Here is a 17,685-nt window from a genome sequence, read left to right as displayed (position 1 = left end):
CTTACCACTGGAAAAACAGGTGGGGTCTCCCTGTCTGCTCCTCTCATCCCCGACTGACAGCCACACAGAACTGCCCCCTCCCTGTGCCAGCTCTAGTGCTCAGAGAACCCTCTGCTGACATAACTCCCCATCTCTGGAAGTGTTCAAGGCCAGGCTGGTCGAGGCCCTGAGCAACTCAGTCCAGTGGAAGGTGTCCCTGCCCATGACAGGGGGTGGAACTGGATGATTTTTAGGGGCCCTTCCAACCCAGGCCATTCTCTAAACTTACATCACTGGAAGAAAACTCTCACAGTAGGGTCTAAGGACCACACAAGGTAAGCAACAAGAGCAATCTGCCAGGAAAGAGAGGGAAGAGACAAAACTCTCCATTTTGATGGCAGCACACAACTGTGTCAACTCATAACCTCTAGCGGGAAACCCTCTTGGTCCTGCTGAGCTGCCTCCCCAGGTACCTCACATCAGATTGTTCAAAAGTCCACTTTACATATGCAGCACATGCCTCACATACAGACAGATACACAGTGGCAACACTACCAGCAACAGTCTTGCTCTGCAGGAGTTAGTGTAACTTAGTAGAGATAGATGGCTATCAAAAACCAATTTACATTGTTCAAAACTAGCTCACCTATCTTTATATGACCTGCAAAGCAGATCTACCATAACTACATATACCCCACTGACATCCATGAAGCATGTGATGTAATTTAAATTAAATAAACCTTTAAGTTATTTACTTAAAGAGAAAGATCTACAGCATGGTATTAATCAATATCAAGTAAATGAAGTGGATGGAAATAGAATCTAAGCCAAACTTGCTGGAGCACTCTCTAAATAGAAGAATAAATACAGGGGAACATAATACTCACTTTATTATATTACTATCCAACACCAGTTGCTACCAGCAAAGCTACTGTTTACATCCTAGGCACTGAATGTAAAATGATGTAATTAAATGAGTTTCTTTTAAAAGACTTTAAAAATCCACAGCTTCCCTGAGTAAATGCAATAAATACGATCCAAAGTTCAAAACACTCTTGCAAATTTTCACTGGGTTGCAAAACCAATGTTTGTATCATTTTCCTGACAGTATCCTCTTTTTTGCATAAATCAATGAAAGACTTCCAGTATCAGTCCTGCAGTCCATTTGCATACTTCTTATTAGCCAAAAGAAGTTATCAGTTTGCTAGTTACAGTGGTGGCAGCCCCACTATTTGGTAAAGTGCAATAACCTCCAAAGGTCAAGACTAACCATGGAATCATACCAAATGTTAGCCAAATGCAGTGGGAGGTAATTTGTTCAGACTCCAAACACCAGTAAGTCAGTGTGGCTGGAGTGCTGTTCTGAAAGGGAAATTCAGTCTGCAAGACAGACAAAATGCTAAACTGCGGCATTTTTCCAGAAAAGAAGGCAGGGTTAATGAAGAATGGAACATCCTAGAAAGACTGTTATCTACTAAAATAACAGGAATTTTTTTTTAAATTAATTTTCACAAGGGAGAAAAAAACCAAAACAAACATTTCTAATGGTCTAGTCCTCTTTAAGTAAAATCCTGACCTCATGGAAGTCAAAGGCAAAATTCCCACTGAACTCCACAGGGTCACAGTTTCTCCCCTGCTGGCGGAGGTCCATTTTAGGACACGTGTTTTTCATTCTGACGTCACTTGAAACAAAGGGCTACCTCCTTCAAAGGCAGCATATGCTGCCTATAGGACACTTGCAGAGGTTCCTAGAGGGTTTGAGGTGGAGCAGCACACACGTACCCGCTGCACACGAATGCCCTGCAGGGCTGCGATCCGGCACGGCGTGGGCTGGTTGCCGCTGCTGCCCAGCCCCAGCTGGCCATTCCCATTGTACCCCCAGACATAGACCTTAAAACAGAGACAGGGACTTTTAACTGGTTGCTACTATTCACTTCTTTTGAAAGCAATACAACTGCTTCAAAGTTTGAATAATAGTAATTTTCTTCAATCTTTCTCACCCCATATTTTAGTACTTTATATGTAGATACACAAAGACAATCACATATACCTACCTCTATAAACACATATATACACGTTTCTCTTTAAAATGCCAGTTACATGCTCATCTAGAATTCTAAACTTCCATACTCACGCTCTTTAAGAGTTAGATTATGTAGGACTACAATATTTTAATATGAAGAACAGAAATTCAGTGATTCATATGGCTGCCTGCCAGCACAGAGCAAATCCAGCATAATACTTCCCTTCTTCAAAGAGCTAATTTCTCATTCCAAAATCTTCTAACAGAAAACACACTAGAACAAGTATAAACTGGAAGCTATGCACAACAGTTTGAGTAGGCAGCTTTATGCCAGACATAAGAAAAAGGCAAAATACTGAGCTCTGGTAATTTCAGTGACGTATGTTCTACTGCAAACAGTCAATAGCTACTCAGTTCTAAACTCAAGTGTTTGGAGAAATGGAGCTAGCAAGGATGTATGCTGACCAATACCATCAGCTTATATGAACAAAATTAAGAACTCTACAACCTCCTTGTGTCTTTGCAAAGAGGACAAAAAAGTATGAGAGAGATTCAAGAGCTACTCCAGTACAACAAATATATGCAATGTACTTTTAGTTTCTTTGTTTTCTCTTAAGATGTGTGTATATGAGCACTGAAAATTAAAATATCATTCAGTGATTATTCTCACATTCACTGATTACTCTCACACACAACACTTAAGATTCTAGTATAGACAATAATTTATTTGTCTATGAATGCTAAAGACAGCAGTGGTATAAAAACAAAGGTTTTTATGAGCAGTATAAGCAGCTACCCCTGAGGGAGTCTGGAAAGGTAAACCTTCTTTCAGAATAATAGCTCATTACTACCAGGCTTGAAATTATCTACATGCCAAGTTATTATACAAAATAAAATTCAGTTCAAATATTCACTTAAAATTTCTTACCTCTCCATTTTCCACCACAGCCATAGAGCACATCTGTCCACAAGCTATATTAATTACTATTTTATTCTGCAGACAGCTGGTAACTCTTCGAGGAATTGGTTGATTTGCTGTTGAACCAGATCCAACCTGGCCCGAGTTATTATAACCCCATGTGTATACCTGTTGCAAAAGAATTGTCATCAAGGATGGCTTTATAATGTAGAGTTCAAAGTACATATTCAAGAGAGAAAAAAGCTGTATGCAGAAAAAATTTCATTTTGTATGTGCAAGTGGATGCATTGTTTTGCAGACCTAGGAAGACACATAGGTTTACAACTGAACTGTTTCTAACAAAAACATGCCAATCTAAGTATTTATATATTCCATTCTTTTATGTTCCTCCACACAAAGGCAAGAGGAAAGATGATGGCTGCAGTTAATGCTGGAAGAATCCATTGCTACTCTTCCAGAATCCAAAGTAGAATAGCTAAGTGGCACAAATGGCACCTCAAGGCAAATTCCAGGAAACTTTCTACTTTGGCAGGTAGAATTCCTTACAGTGAATGTGATTTATGTTAACATCAGCTTTAATGCCATTAAGCATTTAAAGTAGAGTATAGCATAGGAAGGAACTGGCTGCATAATTTGTTATTACAAGCAGATGCGGCACAAAATCAATGTTCTGCATGCACTTCAAAGCAGCTACACCCTAACAAGTTTCAATATTTTTGGAACATTTGTGTTGCATCAGCACTGTGAGGATTGCAAGAAGCAAGGTCTAATGCTACAGGTGCAGAGTGTTCTCCTGTTTCTCACATATGTGAATTCCACTAAGAGAAAACAGATATTTATTCTCACTACACTCACCTCTCCGTCAGATGTTAACACCATAGAATGGTGAGAGCCACATGCAACTTCAATGACTTTCTTGTTCACCAGGTTAGTAGAGACTTGACAGGGAATGAAACCATGATTTGTTGTACCATTGCCCAGCTGACTATAAGCATTATGACCCCATGTATACACTTCTCCTTCTACAAGAAAAATGTAAAGAGCTGGCTGAAAAATCTCTGTTTCTCCAATGAGTACACAACATAAAATTACAAACTAAAAAGTCAAATTCAATAACAATATGCATACTTAAGTGTCTAAATAGATACATGTCCTTTGGGGCTTTTCAGCCCATGGGTGTAACAATGCTACCTTCTCACAGTGTTGACCACAAATCCAAAAGGATAGTATCACCATAATCATAGTAAAGGAAAATGTATTTCTGCAAGAAAAGGGACGGTGCAATACAGAAGAGAAAAGGATGAAATGACGCTCAGAGTCCCCATTTAAATTTCTTTGTTACTGACAATTGATTAGAATTTTTGTCTATGCCCTGGCACTGCTTCCCATTTTGGAAAATTCAAATAATAAGTTTTCATTCCCTGACAATATGCATATTCCCTAAGAACTATAAAGGCAAAAAATGCTACACTAAACCAATACTTTTCTGTAAGAACTGGTTAAATCTAATTACTTTATCTTGTCAACAGCAATCAACCTTTTCTTCAGTTCACCAACATGTGAATACAAATTTCAGTAAACACATGAAACATACGGCACAGAAATATACAGCAAAGTGGAAATGACAATAATTAACACAAGAATTGTGTAACGTATCACAGCCCTCTAAAAGGCAAGTTAAAAAAGGCTATTAATGCAAATGGAGTTATGAAGAAAAATCATCAAGGATCAGTTCTGGATCTGCTCTTTGGCAGTACTTCATCATCAGGGTAAGGAGTATGAGTGTGTCAGTGAGATCTGCCAGCAACAGAGCTCAGAGGAATACAGATGCATACATTAAAAAAGCAAGTAGAATGGTCTGCCGTGAAGACTGGAGAAAATGATGGAACGCAACTGAATAGTAGTAACTGAAGTAGTAACAAGATCAAAGTAGGGTTTGAAAAACTTCTAAAAATAAAAAGCTGACATGTCATATTTGCCAATGAAAATACACTGGACTTAACAGTCCAGAATACTTATCTCAACTCTCTCTCACACATTATCAGCCCAGACTTTTCACACCTGCTGGATGAATTTAAGTGGACTCTCTGAAAAAACAATATTCAGATCATACTTTACCTTCTGTAGCAAGAACAACATGAGGGCCACTTCCATAACTCAGGCAGGCTATCTTTTTGCCACACAGGGAATCTAACCTCCTTGGTTCTATAGTGCTCTGCATGTCTCCTGTTCCCAAACAGCCACTGCAGTTCATGCCAAGCACAAAAACCTGTCATAAAAGAATCACAGACTCATAATTTAGGTTGCAATGGAAAACGTCCTCCAAAGGTCAACTAGTCCACCCTCATGCTCAGCAAAGATCTAAACAGATAGTTGACTCAAGGCCATGTCCAAAAGATTCTAGAACAGCTCCAAGGAAAACAAATCTTGCAACTCCTTCAGGATTTAACCCCTCTTACAGCAATTTTTTCCTAGTATTGAATCAGAACTTCCCATCTTGCAGTTTGTGTCCACAGCTTCTCATCCTGTCACTATGCACTTGCAACAAATGTCTAACTCCATCTTCTCTGTTCTGTGACAGTGGTAGGAAGCCTTTAATTTAAATTGAAAATGTTTCAGTAGCAAATGAAACAATCAGACATTTTTGCATGCAACTTTCTCTAGGTACTTTCTCTAGGTGTACTATCCTACTGCTGGCCTTCAGAATAACTTGATACATAACTGATTAAACATGTCATGTTCATACACACTCTTGGACAATTACCTCATCATTCTCAGTTGCATACAACACTTCATTACCAGCACTGCCAAATACACAGGCTTGGCGAATTAACTTGAGCTCTTCTGGGGAACAGAGAGAAAAGATCGGCCATTTCCCAACATCCAGCATCTTCAGGGCTGACAACAGTGTTGCCTCCAAGGCCTGGTATTATAAAAAATGCTATCAAATACTTGCACAGAGAGAAATGTATGCCTTTGCATAGTAAAAAATTAGATAAACACCACCACCTCCTTTTTCAGCCACAAACCAGTATTTTAATTCTACAATACTTGAAAGGAAGACATTAAATAAACAAACAAAATATATCATGATCTAGAAAGAAAGGATCTATATTAATGGAGAAAAGTACCATGTAAGAAGTTAAACGGTTGACTACATTCATACAACTTAAGTGCTATCTTACAGAATTCAATGTACAGGATTCCAATATAAAGTGTAAAGTCTATATGCAAAATTTGAAACCTGTGTCTTTTCCCCTGGTGCTACAATTGTTGTTAAAATAAGAAACCATAAAAGAAGTCTGCCCAAGAATACACTTACCTTTGAGAAATATGCATATTTGTTCTCATGTATGTATTTTTTCTACCTCCAACTCATACAAAGATGTGAATAAATTCTAGTTTGGAGTCAGAAGCATGTTATATCAGCCTTAAGAATTTTTCAATTAGTATCACTTACTATGAAAAAATATACACAAACATAACATTAGAAATCCAAAACTGAAACCCTAAATTAATCCTAAATTAAATTCTTTAGACAAATAGCAGTTAATCACACATTTCTTTATTATATACTTCTGAGGAGGGGAAAGAAGGATTGGCCATCTTCACAGGAAAAAAAGTTGTGGTTTTGATCACACCAGTCCTTTCCCCATCTCCTCACAGCAAATAACTGACCAACTTCAGCCAAATTGGCAAGTGAAAGGGAAGTAAGATTCTGCTGACACAATAGGCTTAGCAGCAGGCAGCTGGACAAACAGACATTATGTTATGAAATAAGTCAGTGAGCAAGTAGGTCCAAGCTAATCCTAGCAAATGCTGTTCTCTGTGACACATAGCAGGGTCATAAGGGACGAAGGACCAGAATCCATATGGAATCAGTCTTTGTTCATCTGCTGTTTGCAGAGTAATTTTTCTATGTCAAGAGGCTACCATTTATTCTACAGAGAATTTTAGGCCCTCTTAAGATATGGATAAATACTGAAAGCATCACAGACTACTCTTCCAACTGCATCAACAAAACTGCATCCCACTTCTGCTCATGACTGAAGAAGTCTGAGATTCAAAAAGACAGTCAGGATGTCCTTAAATTTTACAGATTCCTTTATTGGAATAACATATTGGTTTCTTTACAATGTGGGCTCTAAATTCCAAGTACTCAGTGGGTCAGAACCCATTCCTCTTAAATAGAAAAGTTGTTTTTCCTGTAACCTCACTCTACAAAGCATTCATGTCCTGCCCTCATAATTAACAGGTTAAAAAAACCCCTGAACTGTAGCATTTCTTAACACTAAAATAATACACTGAAAGAAAAAATCCCCAACTACTCTTATAAAAAGCACTCAAGGAAATACTTATGATACTGATCTTTTTTTAAAAAACAGAAAGAACCAAAACTTTATCAGACAAAAAAGTATCCATAATCTAAATTCTGTCTCTGGAATTATTACTTACACTCAACTCAGTAAGAGATATTCTTTCACCTTTCAAGACTTTCTCCCTTCATACACTTCTACATTATATTTTATTTCAAAAATATGAAAACCAGCTTGAACTCTTAGCCTACCAATATTTATATCCCATAAGTGACCAGTTCCCTCATTATATTGCACAAAGTCACGAAAGGCAGACTTAGACATGAATCTCAGATGCTGTATGAATATATTGTTCTTCTTATATTTTGTGGATGACTTAAGCGAGATTTCTTCTGCTAGTATCATTGCTTCTACCTATAGCTTTTGTTTTCTGTCCACCTTGAAAACTACTTGCATGTACTAAGCTACTGCTAAATGGAACCTTTTGAGCAGAGCAGTACAGAATTCTCAATACAAATCAACACTCTGACCTTGGCACTGACTCCTTGAGGAGGAGGTTCATCCTCCATATGGATTTGTATTTGTGTCCCCCTGCAGAGAGAGAACTGTGGTTAAAATCATCATATCATTTTGCTGCAACAATACTTTCTGAAACTATACACACTTAATATGAAGCCAGAACTATCTTCTTCTTTAGGGTGAGAAAACAAGAAATACAAAGCTCACTCAGTTTTGCTTTTATATACAATTGTACAATGATCAGTTAGGCAGACCCTGCTCTTCTGTATTCTTACCTAAAATACTAATCATTGGACAAAACATTTCTTTTAAAACAAGTAGGAAAATCAATCAGATTGTGATTGGAAAGAAAGATGTTTTATGAGCACCATACTCCAACGCCTTTTTATTGCAGTAAAAATAAATTGAAAACGTTGCTGACAGAATGCTTTAAGACATTTCTTTCAGCAAAGAAAAAGCACACCTCAGAGAATTCAATTTCTGGCTTAAGCTTTCAAATGCTCTTATTCCAGTTCCATTCTGAAACCAATGTTAGAAAAACATTTGTGTCTTTTCAGGTTTACTGAGACCTCCTAAAAAATTCATTCTACTTCAGAAAATATTGTCAGCTCTGTAAATTACCTGTATAATTTCTACAACGTACATTATCAATAGAAACAGATTTTCAGACCAGATGTTTCTTCACAAATATGCACAACTCTACTATCCTAAAATTATTGCCTAACATAAAGCCATGCAACTCTGTTTTCAATAAAACTACAAAAATGAGAAGCAGCTCTGAAGCTGTACAAGCCACTTTCACCGAACAATTATGGAAGTTGTACACATCATTTTCTTTGAGGTACATTGGTTCAGACACAGCTAAAAATCTGTTTACTTCTTACATAAAATTACATGTCTGTAAAATTCTGACTACAGGCAGAATAACATCCAACAGGCAGAATAACATCCAACAAACAAGTTACTGTTTCACTGAGTTAATTTTCAGAGTAATACCACACTAAAATAAGTATCAAATGTAGCTGCATGAAACTACCTTACTACTAAACATGTCTCTTATGTGAGACTTCACGCCATAAGACCTAATCCAATGACACAAAATACCTCAAATTAGTATGACTTAAGTATTATAAATGTTAATGATTCAACAAATACAATGTAATTTACTGAATAAACAAACAAAAATTATTTTCCTGAAACAAATGAAAACCTGAACAACTACTGCAGCTCGACCACTGAATATGCACAACTGTTAAGCTTAAGCTTCAACAAAACCCACAAATCTACACACACAGAGTGTATTTTATACACCTAGTTTGAGACTTTAAATGATGAATTCAGCTCCTGTGAAAGTCCACATTGACTTTGAGCTCAAGGCTCAAACACACAGCAAACTGAAATAACTAGAAGCTAAGCTATATTTCCCTTCAACTGGAAAAGACTCAAGGGCTGACTCAGTTGCCTCCACGTCAGCACCTGCTGCTATTTGAGATGACCTTGGGATCCCCGACACTGAACGGCGCTGGTGGAAACGATACAGGACCCATGGGATATCCATGTATCCATGCCAAGCTCGAGCAGCAGCTAAGAACTAAATGGCACCAGACAGTTCTGCCTGGGCAGCTGAGCAGAGCCCTGAATAAGCACACACAGCCATTTATCAAGCTTCACACCTTCATGGAAATGCGGCAACTTGCTGAACTCTTGCGGTTAAGCAGTTTCTTGTTTTCTTCAACATACTTGTTCAAACATCAAGAATGCAACCAGTTAATTTTGTGCACATTATCTCTCTTTGAAGTAGAAACAATATGCCTAATCAAGGCCTTTGCCTGTACTACTGAACTGGTCGGAAGCATTTAATTTCAAGTATGCCAGTAGTCCTACTGTGAAACTGATTATCGAGGCTATCCAATATTTTGCAGCATCCATTTCCAGCATTCCCTAGCAATGCTGACATATGTTACCCACTTCTTGGGCATCCTTAGCCTACACTCAGGCCCCCACGGGAATAATTACTAACTATGAATTTTCTAGGTTAAACAAATGTAGAATTCCGTATTTCCTTCCTCAAGCCACTTGATACAAATCCTGATACCCATGATTCTTCAGGTTCTAGTACTTCTCTTCAATTGCATCTGTTCAGACAAATGCATAGTTTGACTTTAAAAGCAGTTGATTTGTTAGTATAAAGATACATTAGGATCTAACCACCTCAGTTACCTAATAGAAGGTGCTCCACTTCACCACTTTTCAGATTCCGCACAATTTTGTTCCAGCTTTTCAAGAACAAAGATCAGTTACATGCCCTCACAACTCAAAAGTTAGAACATGCTTTATCTTATCTAAAACGACAAGAAAATTACCCTGCAAATGCATTTTCAATTTACACTGCAAACAAGGACACCTTATTTCTGAGCAACCCCATAGGAGCACATGGGGTGACTCAAATTATGCCAGTTTATTCTTTTATTCAAATTCATGTCTTCTAATAAAAGTACATACTGAGTGCCACATAGTTGTATCTGCAAAGCTGTTCTTTTTAAAAACCTGTAATTGATTTAAGAGTATATATCCACCTGGGGATCCCAAAAATAGACGGAAAAAAAATTAGGCCTGTTTAAGAACCATTCTTATCCATATACCTTTAAAATACTAGCAATGATTCATATTGGCCTACTTGCAAGAATTTTCCTCCAGAAAAATAACCGTTGTGAATACAGTCAAGCAAAGAAAAAACCAGTATTTTCATCAAAAAATGGAAAGACAAAAACCTGTATATTTGAGTAAATCAGGTACAGGAGAAAAACATATCCTAGTTATTTTAGATGACTTACTGGGTTTGTTCAGCTACTAAACCTTATAATACGTGCATAACTGCTAAAACCCCTTACTTAGAAATAGCTAGCCACTACATTTAAAAAAAAAATGCAATACTCACTTTAGAAAGTGAAAAGACAAGCAAGAAATATTTCTCATGCATGAAAACTTTTTATAATTTTCACTAGCTGTGTTTCCCCAAAAAATTCCCCAGTGCAACTCTAAAGGAGATAACACTATTGTAAACATCCATTTCTTGAGGACGTGCACAGCCTTTTGATACAAAAAATATTTATACCGAACTTCCACAAATCTCTTATCTGGAATCCAAGTACAATTAAGAATCTGGACAGCATACTCTGGCAGTCTGAGTTTTGGTTTTGGAAGCTGAAAGGCTTGACACTTATTTTGGTCCAGCCACAATAGGTCTTTGGGTAAGGCACACATGTTTCTGATAAGATTGAGTTAAGGAACATAAATACTAATCCTAATAGCCAAGCTCTATTAGCAGGCCAAGACCATTTAACCCTAAATATTTAAACAGGTTCACTGACTCATCTGAATGTAAACATTCTTGTAGATTCTCTCTCTAGGAACTTGGCAAGCAAACAAAAATTTTCAGAACTCCACTTAATACTTCCTCCCACTTAACTTGGGCATTTATGAATCTCATCTGCCAAATCAAAGGTCTGTCTGCAGCTTCTTCCCCAAGGACTCTAACCACAAGCTTAGGAAAGATTAGGAAGAAAGAGTCACAGAGAAAAGGGACTTGATGACACTTTTAGAAAAGGAACCTAATCTCCTCTGATATTCCTGATTTCTCAGCAGTTTCCTACCAGAATAGTCATGACATGATGCTGACTTGTCCAAGCAATTTTGCAGGAGAGATCAGATCAGCAATACTGCCAACATGTACTCCTATTGAACAGGTCACATTCCTTTCTAGGAAGACTCTTTTCAAAATTATCTTCCTTCTTCATGTACAGTGAGATGTCAGTACTACACCCAGTGCTGACAATAAATTGACAGAACTCAGCTTGTCATTCATTCTTCCACTGATGTGTCATTTTCCACTATCAAGAAATTGCAGACCTTCAGAAACAGTGAGTGGTTGTTCAAAAAACTTCTAACTCCAACTAAAGCATCATCTTCTCTCTTTCCCTTCTTGCTTTATGACACCAGACTCTGAATTCTTTGCTCCTGACACAAGTTCCACTGCGTGCCTATGCATTACAGAAGCAAATCAACACACAGTTTAGAGGCTAGATCCAAGAAACTCTTTATTGGCTCCATCTCCAGAGGCAAAACTTCAGTCAAAAGCATCTTGTCAGACACCACCTCTCTTCTGGCATGACATCCAGTTCCACCTGTTCCAGGTGGACATCCAGTTCCAGGGATGGACCTCCAGCATGACCCGACTGACATTTCCAGAGGTTCATATGCAGAATGCATATCCTAAGTGGTGGTAAGACAAGTGCTCATATTAAGTTTCTTAATTTTTCTTATTCCTACATCAGTTACTTTTTCCCCCTTAGAAATGAATATCATTGATATAGAATAGTGGATTGTTGACCAGCCAGAAAAAAGAGTGGAAGCAACTGGAAAAAGTCATCATCATACACCAGAAGGAAAATACTTAAAGCAGAAATAAAAAAATAATCCCAAATTCTTTTCTCATGCTACAAACCCTATAGTCAATCTGAAAAAATAACCCCACAGCTTTGGCTATCCATCTACTTGACTTAAAAAAAAAGATTTGAAGAAAGTGGCTGGCAACTACTAAGAAAGAGAAGCTATACAACAAACAAATGAAAGGCAGAAATACAAAGACAAGAAAATAGTAATGTTTATAAAAAAATTAAGCCTCCAGTAGACTTATTGAAATGTCAAAGTCAGCAGCTAAAAAAGCCTGCTAAGAAAATGTCAATCTAAACACATTTTCACTTAAAAGTATTTACACTTCTTTCTACACTTGCAAAAATACCTTTTGGAGGCAAACAAGTGTTTCAGATCATGGAAACAATGCAAGAACTACTTTCAGTGCTGCAGTCATTTTGACATAATTAGTGGTTTACTTCTCCAGTAAAAGGAAAAAAATAAAATGAGCATTATCTCCAGACCTTGAGATCATCAATAAAATAATCAAACATTTTGTCAGACAGTCTCCTGGGAACAAGATGTCATTCCTGCATCAAAATCTAACCTAATGTAATCTAATGTATCCTAAATCTAACCTGAGATGCTATAGAAAAGCATCTGTTCACAATTTTGATGTGGTTAATCCAAGATCTTCAGAAAATTAACTTGAGAAGTTCCTTCTCTTTGCTGAATTGTTAGCCAAGCTCTACATACACTTCATTTCCTGTAATCCATACAGACACACAAACAAAATACAACTGATGCAATTGTTGGCTCTTGCCTACTTTATATTCTACATAAAACTTCATTTACCATACAACTGATTTGGTAGAATTGAAAACTTATCTTCATTTTGACCTTCCAACATGAGAGGCCACGGAACCAGCTTTAGGGAAACAAAATTAATCCGAAGATTCAGTTTAAGAAAAGAAAACTTTCTTAAAAATACTGACTATGCAACAGAACAAAACAATTCAAAATAATGCAATAAATACACAAAAAACTCAGCTATTTTTTATAAATTTAAGAAATTGTAGTACAGGAAATATTGAAGCTTTAAGAACTTAAGAAGCACCAACAGGTCAGTTGTTCAGGATAAAACACGTACCAGCTTCAGATGTCAGGTGGCATTGTACCTGCATGTGGGAGCCTGACAAAGTCAGAATTTAACTAGGTATATACATCAAACACACATCTATATAAATGCATATCTAAAAATACTATAGATTATACACATACACACACCACAGGTATTATATACCTGGAGCTAAGAACTCTGATCTTTAAAACTCTTAATGCTGTCTGCGTACAAGGATAGTGCATGTTATGTAAGAGAGACAAAATGGTAAATAGAATGTGTATGTGAAAGAAAAGTTACCCCACTTCCTCTACCAGTAAATGACTGTTAAATACCCAAATGTACTGTTCCAGTCTTCTGATAGTGGAACTGCTGAACATTAAGTGGCAAGAGCATTGGATCAGACATAACACACAGAGGTTTCCCAATCCTTAAAAAATAATTAAGAGACAAAATCTCATTCTTTCAAGGTAAAAGTTTGAGCATCTAACATTAAGTCTACCCACTGCAGTAGCCTCCTCCAAACTGCAACATGATATGCATCACGATGCCAAGGCCATTTTACCTCAACTTTATCACTCATAGGTCTTATTTCTATTACTGTTTTCACTTACATGATTAAAGAAGCTTAAAAAAACAATTGTCTATAACTAACTCAGAATTACTTTTGCCAATTCTTACTGTGAAATTGACAATTTACCTCTTCATTTTCACTTTGCTTAACTATCCTTTTCCTAGTCTTTATTTCTAAAATCCTTTTTCATGGTTAGAAGTTGTTTTCAATAGACCTTTCTTAAAATTTTTTTGGATGTAAATTCCAAATGAATTCTACCTATGGCATAATACAGCTGTCTACCTTCTTTATTTCTAGGGCCCTCAGGACTCCTGTACAACCAACACCGCTAATTAATCCTCTTGATTTTTCCAAGTTTGCCCTTCTAAAACTAAGAATTTCAAACCTCTCTAGTCACCTATTTTATTTCTATTTATTTAATCTAATTAAAACTGTGATCCAAGACCCCAAGCTGACTAACGAACCGCCTTTTCCCAGAATTTTCACACTGCTTAATTGAGAGCAAGTCTAAAACAATTCAGTGCTTATTTGGCAAGTTTACAGCAGTTGCATGTAAGATCATCTGGATTACTGCATGTCTAAATGATGCCATCATCTATATCTGTTGGTTGTTCAGCCTGGAGAAGAAGAGGTTCCAGGAAGACCTCTCATTGTGGCCTTTTAGTACTTAAAGGGGGCTTATAAGAAAGAGGGAGAGTCACTTTTTACACAGGCAGATATTGATATGACACGGGGGAATAGCTTTAAACTGCAAGAGGACAGAATCAGATTAGATCCTAGGAAGCAATTCTTTACTCAGATGGTAGTGAGGGCACAAAGAGTTTGCCAAGAAAAGTTGTGGGTGCCTCGTCCCTGGCAGTGTTCAAAGCCACGGTATGGGGCCAGGCGCAACCTGGTCTAGTGAATGGCATTCCTGCCCATGGCAGGGATGTTGGAACCAGATGATCTTTAAGGTCCCTTCAAACCCAAATCATTCTGTGATTCTACAGTCTAAGAAAGAAATCCATCTGTGACATAATTCCTGAACAGCTTCTCTCAGTAAGCAATATTCTTATACAAATCCAACTCCCATGGTCTATAGCAGACATCATCAAAAGCTCTTATAATTTTCTTCTTTCAAAGAAGTGACTCTTTATCCACAGAATCTCTTTCTGCTATTTTACAGTCTGTCACATCATTCACATCCTGCATAATTCTGTCACATTTATTTCCTATACCAGGACAGTACTATCTCTTCTATCAACACTGAGCAGGATGATTGTTTCTAAATGTTTCCTTTACCCTGTTTTTGCTTTCACATCCTCCAACATGGAATCATAAAATGATTTGGGTTGGAAGGGACCTTAAAGATCATCTCATTCCAACCCCTACCATGAGCAGCGACACCTTCCACTAGACCAGGTTTCTCAGAGCTCCATCCAACATGGCCTTGAACACCTCCAGGGATGGGACATCCATAGTATCTCTGGGCAACCTGTTCCAGTACCTTCCCAATCACAGTGAAGACTTTTTCCTAACATCTGATGTACTCCCTTTCAATTTGAACCCGTTCCCCCTTGTCCTGTCACTACATTCTCTTGTAAATAGTCTTGCCCTATCTTTCCTGCAAGTTCCCTTCATGTACTGAAAGGCGCATCGATTCATCGGCCCAAATGGTTTCTGATGGTGCACAAGCATCACTTCCTACAGACCTTACCCCATTCATAACCTGAGTAAAACCTCTTTGCTGACTGTGCCTGATATTAGAATTTCACCTGCACAAGGAAACGCCACGAAATCCTCCCATCTCCCACACAATAAATAAACGGTGCTTGGTTTCCAAAGTATCCCTTGTTTTCCTTAAAACCGTAAGCGGTCGCCAAGCTCAGCTCGTCCGTAGTGCCGCCACCACCATCACACCTCTGCGCACCTGCGGGCAGCGCGCACCGCCACCACACAGATGAGAACTGACGGAAGTGGAGCACACACAGACAGACACACAGACACAGACAGACAGACACACCGCCGTCCCCGTTATCGGCCATTTACAGACCGGGTGCCTGAGAAACGAGGCCCCGGGGAGAGCAGCCCCAGCCCGGCCCAGCCCACGCAGCACGGGCGGCCGCGCCCTGTCCCAGCCCCGCTCCCCACTGACGGCCGCCCAGGGAAGGGAAGCACAAGGAAGGGGGGGAGCCAAGCCCCTTCCCTCCCCTTCCCACCCCCGTACTCCGCAGCTTACCTTCCTTCCCCGCAGGCGGCGGCGGCCCCGGCTCCTCCCCCCGCTCCAGGGAGCCAAGGGAAGATGCTGCCGCGCTCAGGCGCCTCCTCACCGCGGAGCCGGGGAGGGAGAGGGGAAGGGGAGGGAAGCGGCTGGCGCCTCCCAGGGATCCACCCACTGCAGCAGGATCCTGGAGAGCGGCGGCTGCTGTCCTCCCAGCCCGGCGGGGGTAGGGCTCCCCGGCAGAGGGGCAGTGCTGGCTGCCGGGGAGAGCTGCAGGAGAGGCAGGAGCACTCCCAGGGCCTGGCCCTTTGTGATGACATGGCTGCTTTGGGAAAATTCATGCTCCCCAATGCACGGAATCAAAGGATCACAGAATGGTTTGGCTTGGCAGGAACCTTAAAGACCATCCAGTTCCCTCCCCCCCACCATAGGCTGGGCTATCTTCCTCTAGACTAAGCGGCTCAGAGCCCCGTTCAGCCTGACCTTGCTGGATCTCAGATGAGTGTATAAGAATAATCATATACGTGATTATTTCAGCCAAGCAGACAGTGGTAGCAAAACCCAGTGGAAGCTGAAGCTATTAATTTTCAGACTGGAAGTAAAGCAAAGAGTAATTGTCCCCTAGAACAAGTTTCATCTTGGGCTGTGAGCTGTGTATTGATTCTTCAGTGCGTATTTTAAAACAATATGCATATTTTAAAACAATGTTTTTCTAGAAGTTATGCTCGATTTGGCTCACGGAAGTGCTATGTACTGCATCAGGCTGAAGGTCGCACTTAGAAGCAGTGGAACATGTGGTGTATTCGATCCTCTGAAACAAAATGCAGTTTGATACAGTGAAGCCCTTAAATCTAGAAGCAATAGATGTAGATCTCTGAGCAGAGAAAGTGCATTCTGGAACATTTAGCTTAAGGATTGAATTCAGTGAACAACAGCTGAATGCCAGAGAATGTAGAAGTGAAAAAGGCTAATTTAATTCATGAATGTGCCAAGACTGGAATCAACAGTAATTAAAAGGAAATTTGCATCCAGTAATTAGTATTTTTTAGACCAGCTATTAGGATGCTGCATATAATGCTACTATGCATTTTGATAGGGACGTTGAAAATGGGATATGGTGAATGAAGATGATCAATGATTTGAAAATAAGAGACAGAGGGATTATTTGTTTAGCTTATTGAAAACAGTTTAAAGGTAATTGCAGTTTATAGGTTCCTTACAATGAGAAAATATTAGGTACCAAATAGCGTTTTAATTTAATGGAAAGAAAAAAAGCCATTATAAGAAGCTGTGGAGAGAAATTAAAGCCTCAGGAGTTCAAACCAGAAATGGTGCACAAATTTCTGACAGTGAAAGTGGAAAGCGGCCTCCATTTTTTATGCCTTCAAGTGAAAACCTGATCCAGTTATTTCTGCCTTTTCTTACATGCCATTTGTTGAACTCCTGTCTCATTTTCTTCGTTTCATTTGAACTGTCCCTGGGTTGTTTTTCTTCTTTCCTAAATGCAATGCCAAATTTAGAACTCAGAAGCAATGAATGGAAAGGAATTGGAATGGAAAGGAATGCTCATTGCAGGGGGGTTGGACTAGATGACCTTTAAAGGTCCCTTCCAAAACAAAACT

At 38.9% G+C, this 17,685-nt stretch overlaps 1 protein-coding gene across 2 annotated transcripts in view; it reads right to left on the bottom strand.

Annotated features, from left to right (window-relative positions):
* RCBTB2 (RCC1 and BTB domain containing protein 2) overlaps positions 1-16,183 on the bottom strand; it is a 32,405-nt gene extending 16,222 nt beyond the window's left edge. The window contains exons 1-7 of one of the 2 annotated variants that reach the window (XM_048295274.1): positions 16,082-16,183; positions 7,768-7,828; positions 5,686-5,844; positions 5,040-5,190; positions 3,777-3,943; positions 2,931-3,089; positions 1,762-1,869 (exon numbers count right to left, since the gene is read on the bottom strand). In XM_048295274.1, the coding sequence (XP_048151231.1) occupies positions 1,762-1,869; positions 2,931-3,089; positions 3,777-3,943; positions 5,040-5,190; positions 5,686-5,844; positions 7,768-7,806 (783 nt within the window). In that variant the 5' untranslated portion in view covers positions 7,807-7,828; positions 16,082-16,183. The remainder of the gene's footprint in view (positions 1-1,761; positions 1,870-2,930; positions 3,090-3,776; positions 3,944-5,039; positions 5,191-5,685; positions 5,845-7,767; positions 7,829-16,081) is intronic. The other variant, XM_048295273.1, reaches the window with a different exon arrangement.
* Positions 16,184-17,685: the final 1,502 nt, after the last annotated feature.

This window comes from Corvus hawaiiensis, chromosome 2, assembly GCF_020740725.1.
Source record: "Corvus hawaiiensis isolate bCorHaw1 chromosome 2, bCorHaw1.pri.cur, whole genome shotgun sequence".
NCBI classification, from domain to species: domain Eukaryota; kingdom Metazoa; phylum Chordata; class Aves; order Passeriformes; family Corvidae; genus Corvus; species Corvus hawaiiensis.
This window is presented reverse-complemented; position numbering and strand designations above follow the sequence as displayed.